We start from the raw sequence: 23,453 nt of genomic DNA on the forward strand, positions 1-23,453 counted from the left end.
GCCCCCACCCCCTGCACAAGGTTCACCCTCCCCCCCCCCACCCCACGGCCCTGAGATTCAGAAACAGGCTCCCATTCTCAGGGCCAACAGAGTAGGCAGCGCTCTGAGCTGAGGCCTTCTAGAGCCAGAGCCCTGAGGATGGGGAGGCAACAAGTCACGGACCAAGCCCGCCTGACCTGGAGAGGTGCCCTGGCCCAGTTCCTCTGCCAACTGTATGTCCTCGCCTTTGTTTTCTTCCGCTTGGGAGGAGCCCTGCCACCACAGTGATGTTAGACGGCCCTAAAAGACATGCTTTGTCCCATCCCTACTCTGCTTCACACCCATGCCCAGACCTTACAACTGGGTAGGTGGGTATTCTTCCCGCTCTCCCCTGAGGGAACTGCTCAAGGAGGTTAGTAGCTCGAGCAAGGCCTCCTGCCTGGGAAGTGTGCAAGTGAGCCAGGACACCCTCTACCACCACCCTCCCAAAGTCAGGGGTGGTGGGGCTTTGTGTTTCTTTTTGTTGTTTTGTTTTTGTTTTGTTTTTCCTTCATCCCCTCAGCAAGCTGCCTCTGGGAACCCAGGAAGCCCCAGAAGTTTCTGGGGCTGGGGAGACTTGTAAAGGGCCCCACGCCCCAGGAGCCACACTGGACAGCAGCAGGCCTCAGGCTTTCTGGGGCTGGGCTCCCAGGCGGTGCGCAGAGAGTGGGCCTGGAGCTCGGCGAGAGCGACAACCCCCAGCAGCACCGGGAGCCCGCTCGAGCAGGCAGGTGGAGCTCTTGCTCCGCGCCATGGCCCCTCTGCGGTCTCCGCAGCCGTTCGCATTTCCTGAAACCGGATCTCGGTGTCAGAGCCGCCCCCGGGCCGGGCGGGCACCTCAGCCATGGCCCTGCGCAAGGAGCTGCTCAAGTCCATCTGGTACGCCTTCACCGCTTTGGACGTGGAGAAGAGCGGCAAGGTCTCCAAGTCCCAGCTCAAGGTGAGGGGCCTCCGGGGCCCGGGGTGACCGGTGGGAGCGCCTCCTCGGCCCCTGGCGCCCCGGAGCCGGGCGGGGACGCTGCGCGGATGGAACTCAGCCATGCAGAGGCCCAGGCCTGGGGAGGGGAGCCGGGACCGGGTAACCGGGACGTCGCCACCGGGTGGATGCTGCTGCCTGCGTTCTGGGGCCCCAGGGAGGTAATATGCATAGCCTTTGCCCCGAAACCTGCCCACCCCCAACTCTCTGGAGGGTGGAGGTGACATCATAAGGTTGTGAAGGCCAACGGGCCAGGCTACATCCTACACTCCGTGTGATGAGCACACATCTCCCCAGAGTGAAGCAGGGCATGCACCCTACTCCGTCCTGCTGCTTCCTCCTGGCTTTGAAGAGAGACGGTTAGCTAGTACTTGTCAGTCACTTCCTCCCAGAGCTGAGTGAGAGGCTTAAAGAGCCTCTCCCAATTCCAAATCAGGCTGACTGGGTCGCCTTTGCCAGAGAACAGCTCCTCTGAGCCCTGTCTCTCAGATGCAACAGCGCTGGGAAGGGGCAAGGACCGAGACCCTGCTCTGCGGCTGCCCAGCCCGCTGCCCACTCCTCTCAGGTTGGGAAACTGTTCTCTTTGGCCTTGGGACCTCAGGTAGGGAAGGGGTTGAATCTGAGCCCAGGAAGAGCCCCATCGGTGATTGCCTTACAGTTCAGTGCTCAGTCCTGGACAATGCCTGGGAGACCAGCAAGTTTCTCTCCTTCCATTCTCTAGTCCCAGCTTAGTGCTGCCTTCTCCACCCTGGTCAGTGGGGAAGAAACAAGGCCCCAGGCCACTGGAACCTGGGGACCCTGGGAGACAGAAGCAGGGTAAGCCTCAGCCCTCAGTGACCTGCCTTACTGATGATCATTCATTCGGTTCACATGTTGACCAAGTGACTATGTACCTGGCGTGAAGCTGGGCCCTAGATTTCTGGTGTCTCTTCTGAGCACCCCCAAGGATGCCTGCAGCCTCAAGGAAGCCTCCATTTTTAATGACCAAGATAGGAGGTGCTTGCAAATCTGGGAGAGATGAAAAAGGCAGGGTAGGCGTTGTGCCCCACCCCCATACCAACCCCCTCTTTTGCTGAACTAGGACACAATAAACTTGGATGTTCCAAACTGGTCCTGTCCCATAATCTGTCCCTTAGCTAGAATTATGAGCATTCAAAAAATGATTATTGACTCCCCCAGCAAAGATAGGCCACTACTACCTTTGATCCTTGAGGAGGATTCCTCAATAGGCAGGCTCTTCCTTACATTTTACTTAAATCCTTTTATTGCACATCATGTCATCTGGTGGGGGCTTCAGGATAGGAACAGTCCCAACCTCCATAGTTTGTTCTCTCCAAGGTACTGTCTTCTGTCTCCACTACCTGTAGCCCCTATATCCGCTCCAGGCTCTCTATACCTACCCCTCACATAGAAAGTGGCTACCCCTTTTCCTTGTGACCTCAGCCAGTAAGGCTTTCTGCCTTATCCCTCTTTTCTCAGCCTCCACCTGGATTGATGCCCACTCCTTACCCCCACACATTGAGTATCTGCAGGGAAGATTCTGTTAGCAGCTCACATACTTGAACTGGCCACCATCTGCACCACATCACTGCTCACACTTAGCCCTCCGCCAGCAGCCTTTGGTCACAGAAGAGCAAAGGAAGTTTTCTCCCCCACTCAACAGAAAACATGTCCACTGCTAGCAGTGGGAATCGCTGCTAGCAGTGGGAGTCTCAGGCCAGGTGGTGGGTCAGGCAGACACAGTGGGGCCCATGTCATGCAAGAGAAGAATAGGGAAGGCAGCTCTTCCCTGAGACCATAGTGGGAGATACTGGAACAGGAGGAAGTAGTGATAGTGTTGGGGGCAGGGATGCCGGAAAGACAAAGGAGCAATAGAGAAGTGGTCAGAAGTCAGAGGAGGAAGCAGATGACAGAGGTACCGGGGGAACCAACCCCACCCCTGAAAAGACTTGGGGGAGAAGGGAAAAGACCTTGGGGTTAGTCTGTCCTCACTAACACTGTCCCTGGCCTTAGGGCCCTGGATTGGGACCAGGCAGGGAGACATGCTCCAGCCCAGCAAGCAGTGTCTTTCTGTGACAGTCACCACTTCCCTGATGTGTTGGGCTGTCACTGGCTGTCGTGGGCAAAGCCATGATGAGGGAGGAGGAAGAGCAGCCAGACCTCTGAGAAGTAGCCCAAGGAGTCAGGATTGTTCTCTCCGGAGAAGGAAATCTTGGGGAGAGAGCAGATGGGTTTTCCTCTGTTTGAATTCTTGTAGTGGATACAATGGCCTCTGTCCAAATGCGTTGGGAAAAGTACTATTAGACCAATAGGCATGACACTTCTTCACAGGAAGGATTTAGGCAGAGCACCAAATTTCCCAGGAGTTGAGGACTGCCTGAGTTTTCCCAGGGTCCCCAGAACCTCCTTATCTAAAGAACTCTGGAGGGAGTAAGAGTCCTGCCCGATGGCTGCAAGGAGAAAAGCCTTGGCAATGATGGATTTCCTCTCTTCCCTGGGGAGCAGACTTAGTACTAGGCCTAGAGGGGAATCAGCTAAGAATTGGGGTGAGGGCCCTGGAATTAGGGATGTGGATGGAGCAGTATGTCTCTGGCTTAGTGAGCTCTTAGGAGGAAGCAGGCCTGCCCCTTCCCTTTGACTGGCAGGAGCCGGGGTGGGCAGGGAGGGTAAACTGGGGCCTTCCCGACTTGGCTTTTTCAGGTCTTCCAGGCTCCTGAGTTTCAGGCTCTGTGTTTGGAGGGGAACAACAACCCTCACTTTGGTGGCGAGAAAGTTAAGAGCAATTCCAGTCCAGGAATCTGCTGGCTGGGATCTTCAGCCTCTTTTTTTTTTTTTTTTTTTTAAACACTGTCTTCACTGAACCACTTATTTTATTTTATTTTTTTAACTATATTTTTTTCTTAAGATTTTATTTATTTATTTGATAGAGAGATGGAGAGGGATCACACAAGGAGGCAGAATGGCAGGCAATGGGAGAGAGAGAAGCAGACTCCCCCCTGAGCAGGGAGCCTAATGCGGGGCTCGATCCCAGGACCCTAGGATCATGACCTGAACCAAAAGCAGATGCTTAACCGACTGAGCCACCCAGGCGCCAGATACTCAGCTTTCTTCTGACCCCTCCCTGCCACTGGTCTTGGGCTGGGATGGCAGGGAGTGATGCGATGATTTAGTGATGTGCAGAGCACTTGACTCAGAGCCACACAGGCCTGCTCCCCAACTCGATGACCTTGGGCAAGTGTGCACTGTCTCTGAACCGCTAGTTTCTCACCTGTAAAGGCAGAGGGTTGAACGGGGGATCACCAGTTAGCCTACTAAAAGAAATTTTAACAAAGTACATGAAATAGATTAAATCGACCCTGGATGCGACCTCTCCTTTCCCTTTTTCCAGCCTGTCTTGTCTTTGGTGCCTACCCTCAACCCCTTCTAGCTCTTTCTTTTTCTTTTACTTTTTAAAAAGATTTTATTTATTTATTCGAGAGAGAGCAAGAGAACATGAACAGTGGGTGGGGTGGACAGAGAGAGAAAGAGAAGCAGACTCCCTGCTCAGCAGGGAGCCGACTCAGGGTGGATCCCAGGACCCTGAGATCGTGACCTGAGTCAAAGGCAGATGCTTCACAGACTGAGCCACCCAGGCATCCCCCCTCCCCCACCCCCCATCTAGCCCTTTCTTGCTGTCAGGAGGCACACAGCTTATCCAGAGATTCCCACCTTTTAAAATTCCCAGTGTTCCTCCCTTGGGATAATAGTTATGCTCTAGTACCCGCTGGCTGAGAAAAATACATTCAGCAACTCTTAAATAGGTCTGTATATTATAAAAGAATCACGTGGTACCTAGATGCATTAAAAAAAAAAAAGAACTATAGGCCATCTAGGCAAGGGAGAGATCATTCATTCTCTCCGCAGTCATTACTCGATGCTGTGCATGAGTTCCCAAACCCGTCCTATGTGCGCCAATGAAGGCTGGAAACCGCAGGACCATGGGCACGGCACCTGCCCCATCCCCACACTCAAGTTTTTAGGGAACTCACAAGCCCCTCCAGGAGAACCACTTCCCCACATGCCTTCAGAGGAAACAGTGCATAAATGAAGCCTCTCAGAGGTCAATGGCTTCCAACTCTGAGGTCAGGGGCTGCCTGGCTGGGCGGTGAGACTGTGGGAGTCCTCTTTGAGGGCCCCGAAGGGCAGCTTGTGAAAGCTACAAACACCTGGACCCCACCCCTGGAAACTCTGAGTCAGTTGGGAGGGGCGGGGCCCCAGCGCATGTGGGTTTCAGCAGCACCCCAGGTGATTCTGAGGCTCAGCCAGAGCTCACAGTGGCGGAGAGATCAAGAGCAGGCCTTTGGAGATAGACATCCAGGAAGACACTTAACCTCTCTGTGCCTTGATAGGTAAAGGGAGGATAATGAGAGGCCCTGCCTCCAGGGCTGAGGATTGATTGAAATCAGCCAGTGCACTCCCGCACATTCTGGCCTCTACCTCTGCCATTTCCTTTCCAGTGTGACCCTCCTCAGGTCACGCCCTCTCCCCACCTCTAGCCCCAACCCTACTCAACCCGCGCCCAGGCACAGGAAGCCTGGCAGTCTGAGGTCTGCCGAGCTCTCTGGGGAGAGGCCCTGAGCCCCCGGTGTCTGGTGCTTTTATTCCTTCTTGTCCTGATACCTGATGGCTCACAGAGATTGGAGCCTCTGTCCTGGACCCCTCAGATGCCACTGGCAAAAGGTACAGGTGAGGAAGGCAGGTCTTAGAGGACAGTGTGGACGAGGGAACCAAGGCAAGCAACAGCTAAGATAACTGCAGTTGTGTGGCCCCTTCTATCCTAGGGCGGCAGGGATTTTGTAGGTCATTTCTTTGAACCCTATTTTTAGACCTATGAGCACCGAGTCCCAGTGAGGTTCATTTGCGCAGAGAGATTCAGTCTGTGTCTGTCTGACTTTTGTGTTTTTCCTACTTCTTTTTTTTTTTTTTAAAGATTGTATTTATTTATTCGACAGACAGAGATCACAAGTAGGCAGAGAGGCACGCAGAGAGAGGGGAGGAGGAGAAGCAGGCTCCCTGCCGAGCAGAGAGCCCAATGCGGGGCTCAATCCTAGGACCCTGGGATCATGACCTGAACTGAAGGCAGAGGCCTTAACCCACTGAGCCACCCAGGTGCCCCAGTATTTTTCCTACTTCTTCCTGTAATGCATTTCAGTTCATTCAACAGATAGTCATTGCATGTCCATTATATGCCAGACCCTGTGATATAACCGTGAATACAGAGGTGAATAAAAGGGACAAAAATCCCCACCCTTGAGGGGCTGGCATTCTAGTCAGAGAATACAGATGAAAAACAAACTAAGTAAGAATGTATCATGTGATGGAAAATGATACATGACATGGAAGTAAATAAAGCGGAAACGGGGATAGATGGGGGGTAGAGGGGATGGGGTTATAGATTTAAATAAGGTGGTCTGGAGAAGTCCTCCTTGAGAAGGTGACATCTAAGTAAAGACAGGAAGGAGAAGAGGGTGTGTGCCATGCCTGGACCTGGGAGAAGAATGTTCCAGGCTGAAGGCATAGCAAGGGCAAAGACCCTGAGGCAAGTGTGTGGCTGGCCCATCTGAGGAATGTCAAGAGGGCCAGAGTAGCTGCAGAGAAGGGAGCAAAAGGGATGAAGCCAGAGAAGGTGTGGCGGGCCAGGTTCTAGGGGGTCCAAGGCCTCTGGAAGGACTTGGAATTTTACTCTGAGAACAACAGGAAACCATTGGACCATTTAAGTTAGACTTAAGGAGTCAGTCAAAACATTTATCATATGTGGGACATGGTACTGAGCTCTGGAATCAGGGCTGAACTTAGAGTCCTTTCTGCCCTCAAGGAATGTAGAGCACCCAGAAATGCTCACACAAAAGGGCATAGCAGAGGAATGTTATTATAGAGCAACTTAATAAAAGGGTACATTAATAACAGTGGTTAATGGTACTCTTTGCTTTTTATCTCTATAGTTTTAAAGTTTTTGTCATAAAAACAATATATGCTCCTGTTTGAAAAAAAAATCACTGCAGAAGAATATAATTTTAAAGAAGATGAAATTTATTCTATAAGTAAAACATGGTAGTAGTTAAAATTCAAAGACAAATGTAATGTTAAAGATAATGAAAGTTCCTCCCCTCCCTTGGGAAGGATGGTGGGGTGATAGTTGTTAACAGTTTGCTGAGTCCTCTAGATTTTTCCTACATACACATAAACATGTGTACAAAGATTAGTTGAACCATATGAAATTGCTGACATTTTATTGTTTCAGCCTATTAAAACAGCTATTAAAATTTGCTATGGTTCAACCTAATCTTTGCACACATTTATTTTACAAATATTTCATTCTATAGCTGCTTTTTTCACCAGCCAGTATAGTATGCCTATCTTTCCGTGTCTGTTCATAAAAACATAATAAAAATAACACACAACTTTCATTAAACGATGAGCGAGGCACCAGGTGCTGTGCTAAGCTCTTCATTCTAAAAAACCCTTTGGAGTAGGCCAACTTTCTATCTTTCTATCTTCTCAACAAGGTCTTCGAGAACCACTTACCCATAAGCTTGCAAGTGGCAGATGGAAAATCTTTCCAACCACACATAGGTCCATGACGCAATGTACCTGTTCCTACTGAAGGAGCCTCAAGCTGTCTCCAATTGCTCATTTTATAAACAATGCCTCTGTGAAGATTCTTGTATGTGTAGCTCTGTTCTCTTGAGCATCTCCAGGTTAGGTGATTAGAAATGTGAGGGGCAGGGCGTCTGGGTGGCGCAGTTGCAGTCGGTTTGGCAACCAACTCTTGTTTTGGCTCAGGTCATGATTTCTGGGTTGGGAGATCAAGCCCTCCCCTATCAGCGGGGAGCCTGCTTCCCCTCTCCTTCTGCCCCTCCCCCAGCTTACACACACACACTCACTCTCCTCTCTCTCTCTGAAATAAATAAATCTTAAAAAGAAAAAAAAAGTGCTGGGGTCATTCCCAATTTTAAGTTTGATACATTCTTGCCCTCCAGGAAGATTATCAATTCACACCTCAACAGTAGGATATTTGAAATGGCCCTATTTCTCCACAACCTCTTCAGTACCTGATGTTATCAGTCTTCTGATCTATGTCAATTCATTAGGTTAAAAAAAAAATCTCACTTTCTATACAGGAAGGGATCTAACATTTGCTCCGTGCAGATTTAACTCTGGCTGTCTTCATATGTCCTCTCACTCTATCCTCACAGCCTGTCCACGGAACAGGTATTATCCCACTGTTTTGCTGACAATGAAACCAAGGCGCGGAGGGTGAAGGTGTTTATCTCCCTTCCAACAGTTTAACAATTCTGTGGAAGAGTATACCTCTTTCCACTAGAGGAAGCGGGGAAAAAAAAAAAAAAATAATCGTAGGGCTGATTCTCATTGGCCCACGATTGGTCATGTGTCCTTCCTTGAGCCAATCACCATGACTCCGATGTGCCCACCCCCACAGCCCGGTGGGCCAGGGGTGCAGAGTCCATAACACAGATATTAGTGAATGGGGGAGAGGTGCTTCTCCAAAAAAAAAAAAAAAAAAAAAAAAAGCGAAGCTCCATTACCAACTATGGGTGGAAAGGGTAGAGTTCATCAGGAAGAAACTGCCTATCTTTTAGAACGAGAGAAGTAGAACCAAACCTGGAGCAGGAGGGGCACCTGGGTGGCTCAGTGGGTTAAAACTCCTGCTTTCCGCTCCGGTCATGATCCCAGAGTACTGGGATCGAGCCCCGCATCGGGCTCTCTGCTCAGCGGGGATCCTGCTTCCTCCTCTCTCTCTGCGTGCTTCTCTGCCTACCTGTGATCTCCGTCTGTCAAATAAATAAAAACAACAAACAAAAAACCTGGTGTAGGAGATGATCTGAAGAGCGTGGGGACGAGGGTAGGGATGGAGGTGGGGGTCAAGGATGGCTGCCCAGAGGGGAGTGAGGGGAAAAGAGAAGCTCCCTCTGGCTGGGCCTTCCAACTTCCAGCTTTGCTGCAGTGGAGCCTGAGGCTCAGTGGAATACTGGGGAAAATTCTCAATTCTTTGTCCCGTGTCGTCCAGTCCCGTCCAATCCCCCCCCCCCCCCGGCCATCTTTCCCCAGAGAATAAAGAAGGGCCACCTCTGGGTGTTACCAGCTCCTGCCTCAGGAACTGATTCTAAGCTTAACTGCTGCTGGTGGGAACAGCCCTTCTGCACAGCATTCACTGACTCGTGTTTCATGTGCAGAAGAGAACATAGGGGCGGTGGGACATAGGAACAGAGAGGTTGTCTCCAGAGTCGCAATCTACCTGCAGAAAGAGCCTGAGGGTCAGCACTGGAATAGTGAGGCAGCCTTCAGAGCCAGGCACACCTGCTTTCAAGCTCAGCTCGGCTGTTTACTCTGAACTTTATTATTTTATTATTTTTTTAGAGAGAGTGTGTGTGCAAGTGGGGGCAGAGAGCAGAAGAAGAGGGAGAGAGAGAATCCCAAGCAGACTGCTGGCTCGGTACAGAGCCCAATGTGGGGCTCGATCTCATGACCCCAAGATCAGGACCGGAGCAGAAATCAGGAGGCACTCAACCAACTGAGCCACCCAGGTGACCCAGTAATGAGTACTTGAACCATTCCCTCTGTGATACGTACTACAACAGAATTACCCCCAAGGCAATTTTATTTTTTCCTGATCTTGTTCAAACTTCAATCTCTTTCGTGGTTTGTTATCCAACTCGTGTTTTCCCTCCGTGCCATCCCACCCACCATCCCTTCCAGGCCTTTTCCTCCACATGTCACACACCATCTTGCACAAGCCTTCTCTGAGCCCTCCCCAGCTCCCCTCCATCTTTGAAGGACAGTGACTGGGAGAGCTGCACTTGCCTTTACTGGAGCAGACATGCTGCAGCCTGAACCCCAAGTCTTTGATGGGAATGATAGGAAATCGGGGCTCCTGCCCTGAGGCGACAGCCACCTCCCTGTTGACAGCCCAGCATCCTAGGAAGCCCCTGAGTTTTGGGATTTGCGGAGCTGGGTTTGAATCCAGACTCTTGCTCACTGTGGATCCTTGGGCAAGTCCCTGGATCTCTTGACCCTCAGTGTCCTTGTCTGCAGAAAGACGACATCCCTACCCAATGAAGTGGCTGAGAACATGGCTGCTTGGGTTTGAATCCCAGCTCTTTTACCTCATCTGTAAAGCAGGGATATTAACAGTGGTGTTGGGGGTTAAGTGAATTATATATAACGTGCTTAGCTCAGGGCTTGGTGCATAGTAAGGTGTGTATGGTTTAGGATTTTGTTTTGTTTTGTTTTTATTGAGGTATAATTGTCATATAACATTATATTAGTTTCAGGTGTACAAATTGATGACAAGGTATTTATAAATATTGTGAAGCGATCACCGCAATGTCCAGTTAACATCTATCACCATACATAGTTAAAAAACTTTTCCCTTGGGGGGCACCTGGGTGGCTCAGTGGGTTAAAACCTCCACCTTCAGCTCAGGTAATGATCTCGGGGTCCTGGGATTGAGGCCCGCATCTGGCTTTCTGCTCAGCGGGGAGCCTGCTTCCCCCTTTCTCTCTACCTGCCTCTCTGCCTACTTGTGATCTCTCTATCTCTGTCAAATAAATAAATTAAATCTTTAAAAAAAAAACACAACTTTTTTCTTGGGATGAGAATTGTTAAAAATCTAGTCTTAGCAACTTTCAGATAGGCCAGACTATAGTCTCCATGTTGTAGGATACCTCCTCATGACTTATTTTATAACTGAAAGTTCTACATTTTGACCCCCTTCACCCAGTATACCCGCTGCCCTATCCCCTACCCCTGGCAACCACCAATCTGTTTTCTGTCTCTGAGCTTACAGTAGGGGGATGAGAGGTTAATTTGTTTTTTAGATTTCACATAGAAGTGAGATCATATGGTATATATTTTTCTCTGACTTGTTTCACTTAGTGTAATGCCCGCAAGGTCCACCCATGTTGTCACAAATTGCAAGATGTCTTTCTTTTGTATGGCTGAATCATATTCCCCCTATTCAGATGCCTATATTTTAGTTATGATTGAATTGAAAAATGCCTGCCGAGGACTTAGCTGGGATGGGAATGGGGACAAGCCGGGAGGTGGCAGCACCCCTTTAGCCCGGTTCCGGCTGGGACACAGGAAGGCAAACCGCCACTCTATCTCAGGTGCTGTCCCACAACCTGTACACGGTCCTTCACATCCCCCACGACCCCGTGGCTCTGGAGGAGCACTTCCGGGATGATGACGACGGCCCCGTGTCCAGCCAGGGATACATGCCTTACCTCAACAAGTACATCCTGGACAAGGTGGGGCCTCGCTTGAGGGGGCACCTCTCCCCACTTCCCAGTCTGTGCAGTGCCCCAATACATTGCCACCCCAACTCCTCCCACCTATAAACTCCTCACTGTCCATCCCTGCCCTCCCATCTCCATCCTTCAGATTCCAGCCACTCACCCCCTCCCTGCCCCCCCTCACTCCCTCCTCCATCTCCCTCACCTCTATTCTAGCCTCCACCCTTCCACCCCACCCCCTCCTCGGCTCACCTGCTGTTTCCAGCCATAACCTTTACAAAGGGCTCTCCGGCTTCCCCCAGGGCTGTGTCTCCTGCTCTTCCCAGCCGTCCCTCTCTTCTTGGGTTCTTCCTGGTTGTCCATCCCGCCACCCTTGGCCTCCCCTCCTTTCTCCCCTGGGCTGAGGGACAGGTTTCTCTATAGGCAGGGGACTCAAGTGTGTGTGGAGGGGGTGGGTGGTGGGAATCAGCTAGTTACCTGATAAGCAGCTCAGGGACTCCTCAAGTTAGAGAGCCCCAGCTTGGCAGGGTGGGGAGCAGGGAAGAGACCCCAGGAAAGCAGCTAGAGACTTGTCTGGTGGGAGAGCTGGGATGGGCTGGCCGTTTTGGCTGACTTGCTGGCCTGGTGGCAGGTGGAGGAGGGGGCTTTCGTTAAGGAACACTTTGATGAGCTCTGCTGGACCCTGACGGCCAAGAAGAACTACCGGGTGGACAGCAACGGGAACAGCATGCTCTCCAATGACGATGCCTTCCGCCTCTGGTGCCTCTTCAACTTCCTGTCCGAGGACAAGTACCCTCTGATCATGGTTCCTGATGAGGTGAGGGCAATGGCAATGGCAGTCCCAGGGACTGAATCCCTGGGGCCAGCAAAACCTTGAAGGAGGCCAAATCGCCTCTGTAACTTTCCCACATCCCCTTTCTTCTTGGTCTCCCCATGCTGGTGCCTCTCTGCCCCCAGCTGTCTCCAGATGCCTAGAATTGCCTCTATCAGAGTCATTGTGCTCAGGAAAACCAAAACTACCCTTTCTTCAGTGCTCTCTTAGCCCTCAAGGGAAGAAAATGACCACAGATTCTATTTACATGACAGTGTAAATGCCTGATACCTTACATGGCATTTAAAAATAAAAACATTTAAGATTGAATGGCAGGATTCCAGGCACTGTGGCAATCTGAGAAGGTTACTAGATGAGGGGAAGGGAGAATTTCCAGGGATGTCTGGCCCATTACTCCAGGGCTGGATGGGCAACCAAATCTGGCCCCAGTTCTAGATTTTTCCCTCCCTGTCTTCTATAATACAGAGGAGAGCCGGGGCACACCCAGCTCTGGCTCCAGAGGGCATCTGGGGGTAAAGGCCTGGATTGTGTTCCCCTGCCTCCTCAACTTATGGACGAAGCCAAGGCACATGCCCCCCCCCCCCTTCCCACTTCACCTCTACCCCATACATTTAGCCTTCTCCTGAACTTTTTGCCCTTTTGGTGGCTGTGAAGATGCCAGAGCGAATTTAGGTCTTAGGTATGGTGGGGAGGGGTCCTCTGTGTTCACAAGAAGTCCTAACGTATCTAACCTCACTCAGACTTATCTCCTGGAAGGGCGAGGGGAGATGCCTAATCGCTGAACTGGTACACCCACCCCACTCCCAGCTGGACCAGTAACCTCCAGAGGGAAAGTCCTACAGAGAGTGTCCCAAGCAGCTGCTGGGGCAGGTAGGGGACACGTGTCCATCTGCACAGGCACACGGCTAGATACCCTTGTCAGACCCCCGCCTATCAGGGGAAGGGGGCCCCCCATAGGCCAGAAGGCTGCTCACTGCCGTGATCAACACATTCTATGTACAAACTGCAGCAGGATGAACCCCAACCGCCACTTCCTGTTCCTCTGTAGCAGGTTTCCTGTCCCTGCCCTGCTTACACCCACCCCCAATCCCCTTGCCCTCCCAGAAGGGAAGGATCCTCAGGGTTGGGGCTTGGGTTTGGAATAAGGACTCAGATGGGATACAACTCGAGTTCTAGCTGCCACCAACTTGCTGTATGATTTAGAACGAGTCACTTCCCCCTCTGGGCCTCAGTTTGGTCGTTGGCCAAGTAAGGGTATTGGATGAGAGGGCCTTTGTGCCCCTCTGACGTGTTATATGATTTGCTGCCTCTGCCTGGCCCCCAGCCCTCAGCCTTCACCCTGCCCTTGATTTAAAGCATGAAGGAATGGGACATGGGACTGGAAATTGGGGAGGGGAAGGGAATGCCCGAATTGGGGTTGGGGCTCCAGGATCCCCCCTCCAATCTACCCCGATTTCTTTTTTTTTTTTTTTTTTAAGATTTCATTTATTTATTTGACAGACAGAGAGACAGCGGGAGAGGGAACATAAGCAGGGGGAATGGGAGAGGGAGAAGCAGGATTTCCACTGAGCAGGGAGCCTGATGCAGGGCTCAATCCTGGGACCCCGGGATCATGACCTGAGCTGAAGGCAGACGCTTAACGACTGAGCCACCTGAGCACCACTCCACCCTGGTTTCCACCAACATTTAGTCGTCTGGCTTCCCTACTCCCTGTCCCTGGTCACCTCTGCCCAGGCTCTGGGAGCCAGAGAGGGCCCCCCCCCATCCCGATATTGTCATAGGCAACACTGTCTGTTATAGTCACCAGGCTCCCGGCCTCCTCCAGGTGGAATATTTGCTGAAGAAGGTGCTCAGCAGCATGAGCTTGGAGGTGGGCTTGGGTGAGCTGGAGGAGCTGCTGGCCCAGGAAGCCCAGGCCGCCCAGACCACCGGAGGGCTCAGCGTCTGGCAGTTCCTAGAGCTCTTCAACTCCGGGCGCTGTCTTCGAGGTGTGGGGCGGGACACCCTCAGCATGGCCATCCACGAAGTCTACCAGGAGCTCATCCAAGATGTCCTGAAGCAGGTCAGGCCAAGCTGGGAACTCAGGGAGGACCCAAGACAGGGTGAAGAGGGGATGTGGGGGGGGGGGGCGCAGTGACGCCTCTGACTTGGCTCTGGCTATGACAGGGCTACCTGTGGAAGCGAGGGCACCTGCGGAGGAACTGGGCAGAACGCTGGTTCCAGCTGCAGCCCAGCTCCCTCTGCTATTTCGGGAGTGAAGAGTGCAAGGAGAAGAGGGGTACCATCCCGCTGGATGCACAATGCTGCGTGGAGGTGAGGGGGACCAGCGAAGGGGGTGGAGTGCAATTCAGGGCCCAGAGGCTCTCCAGTGTGGTATAAAAGCAAGAGGCTCGGGAGGAGAGTGGATGGAGAAAAGCCACAGTGGCAAACGTCTGCCTAGATGACCGTAACCCAAATATACCTGGGTGCCTCAAGGCCATTCTCATGCATGCCAGCACTTTAAAAAAACAAACAAACAAACAAACAAAAACCCAAACTGCAACAAATCTAATACTAAAGCCACTGGTGAGTAATGTGGATTTTGCTAAGGATTTTAGAGGAGATGGCTTATGTCTCATGCTACAGAGCAAACTTTTTTTTTTTTTTTTTAGGGAGAAAGAGTGGGTGGCAGAGGGGTGTGGAGAAGGGGCAGAGGGATGGGGAGAGAGACTCCTTTTTTTTTTTTTTAATAGGTTATTTATCTATTTGACAGAAGGAGAGATCACAAGTAGGCAGAAAGGCAGGCAGAGAGAGAGGGGGAAACCGACTCCCCACTGAGCAGAGAGCCAGATGCGGGGCTCGATCCCAGGATCCTGAGATCATGACCTGAGCCTAAGGCAGAGGCTTAACCCACTGAGCCACCCAGGTGCCCCAAGAGAATCCTTTTTTAAAAAAAGATTTATTTACTTATTGAGAGAGAGAGGGGCGGGCATGGGGAGGGGGGGCCAGAGGGAGAAGGAGAATCTCAGGACCCCGAGATCATGACCTGAGCCACCCACGTGCCCTGAAAGAGAATCTTAAGCAGCCTCCATGCTCAGCAAGGAACCCACTGCAGGGCTTCTTCTTATGACTCTGACATCACGACCTGAACCAAAATCAAGAGTCGGAGACTTAACTGACTGAGCCAACTTGGTACCCTCGCAGCGAAACTTTCCAAAAATCCCCTTAAAAAGTTTTTCTCCTTCACCCAAATTCCATTCGCTTTGGCAATTCTATTCATCCTTAGTCTTTCTCCACATCCCTCTCCTCCAGTGCTTCCCCTCCCTTTTCCCCCCTTGGCTCTGTCTGTTATTATTTTAGACCCAAAACAATTATTTTAAATTGTAGTTTTTAAAAAAATGTATATATACACCTACATACACACACACACACACACACACCCTTAACATGAAATTTGCCATTTTAACCATTTTAAGTGTACAATTCTTAGCATTAAGTACATTCACAATGTTGTGTAACCCTCACCACTATCTATTTCTAGAACTTTTTCATCATCACAAAGAGAAATTCTCTACCTATTAAGAAATAACTCATCCCTTCTTTCTCCCCTGTCCCTGGTATCCTCTATTCTACTTTCTGTCTCCACGAATTTGCCTATTCTGGGTACCTAGAATGGAATGGAATCACCTAATATTTTGTCCCTCTGTGACTGGCTTTTCTTCAGTGTAAAGTTCCAAAGTCCATCCATGTTGTGGCACGGGTCAGGACTTCAGTCCTTTTTATGACTGAATAATATCCCATCACATAGATAGACCACATTTTGTTTATCCACTCATGGACTGATGGACAATGGGTTGTTCCCATCCTTTGGCCATTGTGAATAATGCTGGTTTGGCCATCCATACAGAAGTTTCTGGGTAAGCATATGTTTTCATGTCTCTGGGTATATACTGAGTAGAATTGCTAGATCATATGGTAATGCTATGTTTAACTTTTAAGGAATAGCCAAATTGTTTTCCAAACCATCTGTACCATCTCACATTTTCACCAGCAGTGTATGAGAGTTCCACTTTGTCCATATCCTTGTCAACATGTGTTATTTTACATTTTTTAAAAATTATTCTTATAGGGCACCTGGGTGCCTCAGTCAGTGAAGCATCTGCCTTTGGCTTAGGTCATGATCCTAGGGGCCTGGGATCGAGTCCTGCGTCAGCCTCCTTGCTCATGGGGCGGTCTGCTTCTCCCTCTGTCCCTCACCCCACTTGTTCTCTCTCTCTCTCTCAAATAAATAAATAAAATCTTTAAAAAAATTATTGAAGCCATCCTAGGTTCTCCATTTTTGCCACATAAGGAAACAGGTGTCACTGAGGACAGAGCTTAGATCTTAGGCAGAAAGCCCACCTCCACCACCAACAGGCAGTGTGAACTGGGCATGTTCCTGGACCTAGTAAAGCCTCAGTTTCTTTTTCTGTAAAGTGGAACTAATAATGCCTGCTTGGCAAGGTTGTCTTGGCATTGTGAATAAAATGATGCATCTAAACACTAGTTCAGCCTCGAGAGCACAAGAAGCTCAATACGTGAGACACCCAGCTGGCTTAGTCAATGGAGTGTGTCTCTTGATCTCGAGGCTGTGAGTTTTCAAGTCCCATGTTGGGTGTAGAGACTGCTTAAAAATAAAATCTTAAAAAAATAAAAAAGAAGGAGAAGAATCTCAAAAAGTGGTAGCTGTATTTTCCAGTAAAATATAAGCTTAGGGAAGGCAGGGATTTGGTCTGTTAGTCCCGCCTCAGTATCCTAAATGCCTAGAACAATGAGCCGCACTCAGGAGACACTCCAAGATATCTGTGGAATGAATGAATGGAGAACTTACCCAACAGGCAGGGCTATGTGAAAATGAATGATTTGGGTAGTGAGGACCCTGTCATGGAAGGTGTTCAAGAATGATCTGCACCCACACTCGGTAATGGACTAGGTGCCAGGCCCCATGGAGAGACATCAAGACGAAAACTTCCCCACCCTACCTCCAAAGAGCAGAGGCTACAAGACTTGCGGGGACACGAGCGCACCCAGAACTAACCTCTTTGCCAGGCCAAACAGGCTCCCGGCAGACTGGGAGCAGTGCCCCGGGAAGGAGGTCAGCAAGAAGGGGTAGGGGATGGAGCTGGAGCACCCCTGCGGCACCCCGACCCCAGTGAAGCCAGCCTGTCTCGGACCACCTGCCCTCTTCCAGGTGCTGCCAGACCGAGAGGGGAAGCGCTGCATGTTCTGTGTGAAGACAGCCACCCGCACGTACGAGATGAGCGCCTCAGACACGCGCCAGCGCCAGGAATGGACAGCTGGTGAGTGCTCGCTGGGTGGCCTGGGTCTGGCTGGACTCAGTCGCCTCCTCTGTGTAAAGGGGGGTGATGACACTGCCCAGCGGGAGGCTGGAGACTGCCTCGAGCCGCCTCGAAGGCCCCTTTCTGGAGGTGGGCCACCTCGAGGACCCCGCTGCTCCCGGCTGGCGCCCTGCTGACCCCCTCTCTGTCCCTCCGCAGCCATCCAGACCGCGATCCGGCTGCAGGCGGAGGGGAAGACGTCGTTGCACAAGGACCTGAAGCAGAAGAGGCGCGAGCAGCGGGAGCAGCGGGAGCGACGCCGAGCAGCCAAGGAGGAGGAGCTGCTGCGCCTGCAGCAGCTGCAGGAGGAGAAGGAGCGGAAGCTGCAGGAGCTGGAGCTGCTACAGGAGGCGCAGAGGCAGGCCGAGCGCCTGCTGCAGGAGGAGGAGGAGCGACGCCGCAGCCAGCACCGGGAGCTGCAGCAGGCGCTGGAGGGCCAACTGCGCGAGGCGGAGCAGGTGGGGCCGGCTCCCGGCGGGGGCGGGGAGGTGGGGATGCGGAGAGACCCGGCCCAAAGCCGAGGGCTGGGGGCGTGGTCGGGGGCGGAGCCCGCGGTCCGGGTAAGGAGTTGCATGGAGGCGGGGCTTGGAATGAGGGACTTGGGACAGAGCCCGGCACTTGAAGCCTGCATCTGGGACGGGCCTGTGCCAGGGGCGGCGTGAGGAGGGGATGGGGGTACAGGAACCTGGCCGTGGGATGGCTTGAGATGAAAGATGGGGCGGGGCCGAAGCTGAGTGCTATAGGTGGTAGAGGAGACCTGGGCTGGGGGCGGGGCTTGGACAGAGATGCTGCTAAAGACCCCCATAGTCAGGAATGAGTTTGGAACAACGCTAGACTAGATTGGACTAGACTTGATCTAAGTGTACAGTGAAACCAGTTTGGGGAATGCAGGATGGGAGGAAGGAGAGACGAATGTGGAGGCGGACTAGACATGTAGAGGCAATCAGATATAGGATTTAAGAGATCTAGAGCCGGAGTTAGAGACACCTGGATCCGATCGCCACTCTGCCTACTTAGGAGCCTTGTGATCTCAGGCAAGTTACTTAGCCTCTCTGTGGCTCAATTACTTATCAGTGACATGTTGATGCTAACTGTGCTCCTAGAGGTATGATGAGGATCAAATTGGGAAACCCCTTTAGTTGTTACAACAATTATCATAATTATAGTCTCGCCCTGCCTGGCACTAGCCCTAATTATAGTCATAATACCTAATATTATAACACATAATAATAATAATTAAGGCTGGTGCTAGGCAGGGGTGACTTTACCCCCCCCCCCCATGTAGCATCTGTTCACTGACCATTATCTGACCTCGTAAGGCTCCCAGAAAGAGATCAGATCAGGAAGGAATCCCGGCATGAAGGAACTCCCCAGACCCTCAATGTGACAGAGAGCTATGTGGACCAGCCTAGAGGAGTCCTGGGGAAAGGGCAGCGCACCGGCAGGCTCCTCTACCCCACGCGGTGCCCCCGGTGACGTTGCTCCGCGCCCTGGCACAGGCCCGGGCCTCCATGCAGGCTGAAATGGAACTGAAGAAGGAGGAGGCCGCCCGGCAGCGGCAGCGGATCCAGGAGCTGGAGGAGATGCAGCAGAGGCTCGAGGAGGCCTTGCACCTGGAGGTGAAAGCTCGGCGGGACGAGGAGGCCGTGCGCCTCGCCCAGACCAGGTAGGACCGAGGGGCCCCTTCTCGTTCCTCTCCCCTGCTTCCCTGGCGTCCTCCTTGCTGAGCACCTGCGAGGTGCCTTGGCTCTGGAGACGACCCAGTGCGCCCCCCCCCCCCCCCCCCCGGCAGACTGCTAGAGGAGGAGGAGGAGAAACTGAAGCAGCTGCTGCAGCTGAAGGAGGAGCAGGAGCGCTACATCGAGCGGGCGCAGCAGGAGAAGCAAGAGCTGCAGCAGGAGATGGCGCTGCAGAGCCGTTCCCTGCAGCAAGCCCAGCAGCAGCTGGAGGAGGTGCGGCAGAACCGGCAGAGGGCCGACGAGGACGTGGAGGTGAGGCCTGGGGTGGGGGTGGGCAACGGGGTGAGCCCCTCACGCAGAGGACTTGGAGCCTTCCCTCAAACCCCGAGTCGACCGTCTCCCCACTGTGTGACCTCAGGCAGATTGCCTAACCTCTCTGAGATTCGAGTCCCTCATCTGGCCAGTAATAAGCATGGCCTGAAGACTAAAGGAGCTGGTGGGTGTGATATTTAGTATGCAGCAAGTGTGGAAGAAACATTAGCTGCTATTTTTATCATTATTATCAATCTGGGCAAAATTTCCTCATCCTCTTCCAAGCTCCTACCTTGCTATCCCTGTACTTTGGCTCTCATCTCCATAGAAGAGGGGTTTTTTGGTTGTTGTTGTTTTTATTATTTTTTTATCTTTATTTTTTAAAGATTTTATTTATTTGAGAAAGAGAGTACAAGCTGGGGGCAGGGGTAGAGGGAAAGAATGAAACATACTCCCCACTGAGCAGGGAACCAGATGCAGGCTCCATCCAGGACCCTGGGATCATGACCTGTGCCGAAGGCAGGTGCTTAACCAACTGAGCCACTCAGGCACCCCAAATGTTTTATGTTCTATTAATATAATTTTATTTTGACTTGGTCATTGTAAAAAATCCTGACACAGAAACACATAACATAGAAAGGGGAAGTTCCTCCGTGATTCCCTCACCTGACAACCACTGCTAAGGGCTAGGGGACTGGTGGAGCAGAGGTTTTGCTTTTGGTCCTGGAGAGGTGGTGTGGTGTGGTGGTTTACAGTTCAACACAGGTCCCCGGGCAAGTCACTTAAATTCTTTTTTAAAAAAAATATTCTATTTATTTACTCATTCATTCATTCAACAGAGAGAGAGGGGGAGAGAGAGCACAAGCAGGGGGAGGAGCAGAGGGAGAGGGAGAAGCAGACTCCCCACTGAGCAGAGAGCCCAATGTGGGGCTCCATCCCAGGACCCTGGGATCATGGTCCAAGCTGAAGGCAGATGCCTAACTGACTGAGCCACCCAGGCGCCCCATCATTTAACTTCTTTTGCACTGGTTTGTTGTTAGCATCTGCTCTGGAGATTAACTAAAATGATAAATATACTTAGCACCTCTTAGCTGCTTAATGAATGGAACTATAATGATGACAATTTTTGACCCTTTCGGGAGTCCATGAGACCCCTGAAATTGGAAGTTCATCTATATAACTCTTTATGAAATATGTGAGTTTTTCTGGGGAGATGATCAATAGCCTTCATCAGATTCTAAGGGGCCTGCAGACCTGAAAAGGTCAAGACACCCCGTGGAGGATGGTGTCTCTGACACGCTGTCCGCTGGCCCTGACCCCACAGGCTGCCCAGCGGAAGTTGCGGCAGGCCAGCACCAACGTGAAACACTGGAATGTTCAGATGAACCGGCTCATGCATCCAATTGAGCCTGGAGGTGAGAAGGGGGAAAGCCTGGAACTTTCTCTGGAGTGGGGCGGGGGAAGGGAGGGAGAAAGGGATACCTCCAGATCTAGAGAGGCTGCATGGGATTGAAGTTCAGGAGGTTCTCCTCTCCCCCAAGGGCTGAGACAAGGCCTCTCAACCTCTCTCTTTAGGTTGCCTTTCTCCTTACTCACGGTTGCCTTTTCTTTGCCAGATAAGCGTCCCACCACCAGTAGCTCCTTCACAGGCTTCCAGCCACATCTACTTGCCCGCCGTGACTCCTCCCTAAAGCGCCTGACCCGCTGGGGATCCCAGGGCACCCGGACCCCCTCGCCCAGCAGTGGTGAACAGCAGAAGTCCCTCAACGGTGGGGACGAGGCGCCCATCTCAGCTTCCACCCCTCAGGAAGATAAACTGGACCCAGCACCAGAAAATTAGCCTCTGCTATTCCCTCTTCCCCCCAAACTCATACCCACCAGAACCTGGCCACAGCTGGCCTGTGGGTGATGCCAGCCCCCGCAGAAGAGGGAGCTAAGGTCCCAGTGCCAGGAGCTCTGGCCCTCCAACCATGACACAGTCCAGAATGGAGCCTAGTTCATTTTTGGCACCAGCCCCAAGCCCCTGACCGCTTAGGCTGTCTGGGATGTTGATCCTTGAGAACTTGACCTTGTGCCTTAACCCCAAGGACCCCGTGCCCTGGGCTGGAAAAGAGAGCAAACCAGCAAGCCAACGGCATGTGCCCTCAGACTGCCACCAGGTTGTGGAGGTGAATTTCCAAATAAAAACTGTTCTTGGAATGAACACTCAATCGGGTCTGCCGTCCCTCTCTCCTGCCATGTCCACTCTTTCAGCCTTAAGTCTAGTTGTAAGTCCCCGAGAATAAAGTGGAGGGTGGGGCGAGGCAAGTACATGCTGCCGCTTACTACCTGGGTGACTTTGGTCAAGTCTGCTCACCTGATTTCGCTTCAGTTCCCATGGTAGTAAAATACGGATACTAACGGTACCTGCCTGATAGGGTTGCTGTGCGGATTAAGTGCTTGGCCCATGAGCAAGCGCTATTATTAGTAGCACCTAGGTGTGGTTACTGAGCATCTAGTCTATATGCCCTGCACTTCCCCTGGCTATTTCATTCTCCTGGCAACCCTGAGAGGTATTATCATTTTCATGTTCCATGTGGAGAAACTGAGGCCCAGCGAGGTGAGGTAACTTGCCCAAAGCCTTCCAAACTTGCTTCTTTTCCCATATTATTTGACTCACTGGCTTTGTCACCTAAGACAGAGATCTGAAATCTAGGGTGCTTCTTCCCCCCCTCCCCCCCCCCCCTTGTGGTACACAGCCCATCATGAAATCCGGTAGACCCTCCTTCACTCTCTCATAGCTATCCCTCCCTCTCTATGGCCATGGCCATGGCCACTGCCGCGGCTAAGGCCTTCATAGCCTCCTCCTGCATCCTCACCTTCAATTCCTTCTCCATCTTGCCCCATATGTAATCAGTCAGGTCAAGTTCACGTTCCCACACGTGGCACATGAGGTTTGTGATGCTCTAGCCCAGGAGAACCTCCTGTGCCTCTGCTTTATAGATTTGCTAATGGCTCCCCTCCTTCTCCTTCCTCTGGGCTGGAACACTGGCTGTCCTTCCCACCTTACTTCAGGTAACAGCCTCCATAACTAGACACATGAGTTCCTTGAAGGCATGGACATATGTTCCAACTTACATCCCCAGTGCCTAGCACAACACTTGGCTCTTAGCAGGCATGCAACAGGTGTTTGTTGAATGATTCCATTCTAAAAAGAATGAGTGGGTGTCACGCAGCTTAAAAGTGATGAAGGAGCTAAGATTCAAACTCAAGTCCGTTCATTTACTCAGTGAATTATTTATTAGGCACTTATATGCCAGGTGTTGGGCTGGGTGCTGGCTACATGGGACAGAACAAAATAGAAGGAGTCCTTGCCCTCCTGGAGCTTATGTGGTAGCTGATATCAAAGTTCATTTCTCAGTGGTGCCTGGGTGTCTCAGTTGGTTGAGTGACTGCCTTTGGCTCAGGTCATGATCCTGGATTGCCAGGACTGATTCCCACATCGGGCTCCCTGCTCAGCAGGGAATCTGCTTTCTCCCTCTGACCCTTCCTCCTCTCATGCTCTCTCTCTCTCTCTCATTCATGCTCTCTCTCTCTCTCTCAAATAAATAAGTAAAATCTTAAAAAAAAACAACAACCAAAAACCCCAAAAACAAAAACCGAAGTTCATTTCTCTTGCAAGGACACCAAGATCTATTGCGAGGAACTTCATTCCAGTGTATTTAAAGTGTCATGAAACAAAATTACCAGTATAACACAGTGCATATTGTGGGATGGGAAGTGAGCTTCAAACTCTAAGCGCGGTAGGAATTCAGAAGAAAGGGAAGGAAGCATTTGGTAGGAGCTGGGATTCACAGTGGCCCTTAAAATTTTTGTAAGAAAGAAGGGTTGGAGAACATGGAAACGACAATAAGTAGAAAGAAGCATAATAGATTTATGAGTACAAGAAATGTGGATTCTGGATGGGAATCCCTCCTCTGGTGGGAAGGTCCGTGGTCCTTTAAT

At 51.4% G+C, this 23,453-nt stretch overlaps 1 protein-coding gene across 2 annotated transcripts; it reads left to right on the forward strand.

The window, feature by feature from the left end:
- Positions 1-93: 93 nt before the first annotated feature.
- On the forward strand, positions 94-22,165 carry LOC111152290 (DEF6, guanine nucleotide exchange factor). 2 transcript variants are annotated; one of them, XM_022510764.1, is made up of 12 exons: positions 94-391; positions 795-958; positions 11,164-11,304; positions 11,921-12,106; positions 13,947-14,183; positions 14,288-14,434; positions 17,331-17,439; positions 17,638-17,936; positions 18,978-19,144; positions 19,271-19,469; positions 20,794-20,884; positions 21,086-22,165. In XM_022510764.1, the coding sequence occupies exons 2-12, from the start codon at positions 863-865 to the stop codon at positions 21,307-21,309; spliced, it is 1,896 nt and encodes a 631-aa protein (XP_022366472.1). In that variant the 5' UTR covers positions 94-391; positions 795-862; the 3' UTR covers positions 21,310-22,165. The 2 variants fall into 2 exon arrangements, with proteins under 2 accessions (XP_022366472.1, XP_022366473.1); XM_022510765.1 differs by lacking the exons at positions 94-391; positions 795-958 and adding an exon at positions 1,466-1,810.
- Positions 22,166-23,453: the final 1,288 nt, after the last annotated feature.

The sequence above is a fragment of the Enhydra lutris genome, unplaced genomic scaffold (assembly GCF_002288905.1).
Source record: "Enhydra lutris kenyoni isolate GAN:26980312 unplaced genomic scaffold, ASM228890v2 scaffoldscaffold28, whole genome shotgun sequence".
Lineage (NCBI taxonomy): Eukaryota > Metazoa > Chordata > Mammalia > Carnivora > Mustelidae > Enhydra > Enhydra lutris.

Bases quoted from the DNA above. Each gene is read 5' to 3' on its own strand.
- LOC111152290 (XM_022510764.1), top strand. From the start codon at position 863: ATGGCCCTGCGCAAGGAGCTGCTCAAGTCCATCTGGTACGCCTTCACC. The intron at 19,145-19,270 runs GTAGGACCGAGG...CCCCCCCGGCAG, and splicing joins GTGCGCCTCGCCCAGACCAG to ACTGCTAGAGGAGGAGGAGG. The intron at 19,470-20,793 runs GTGAGGCCTGGG...CTGACCCCACAG, and splicing joins GGGCCGACGAGGACGTGGAG to GCTGCCCAGCGGAAGTTGCG.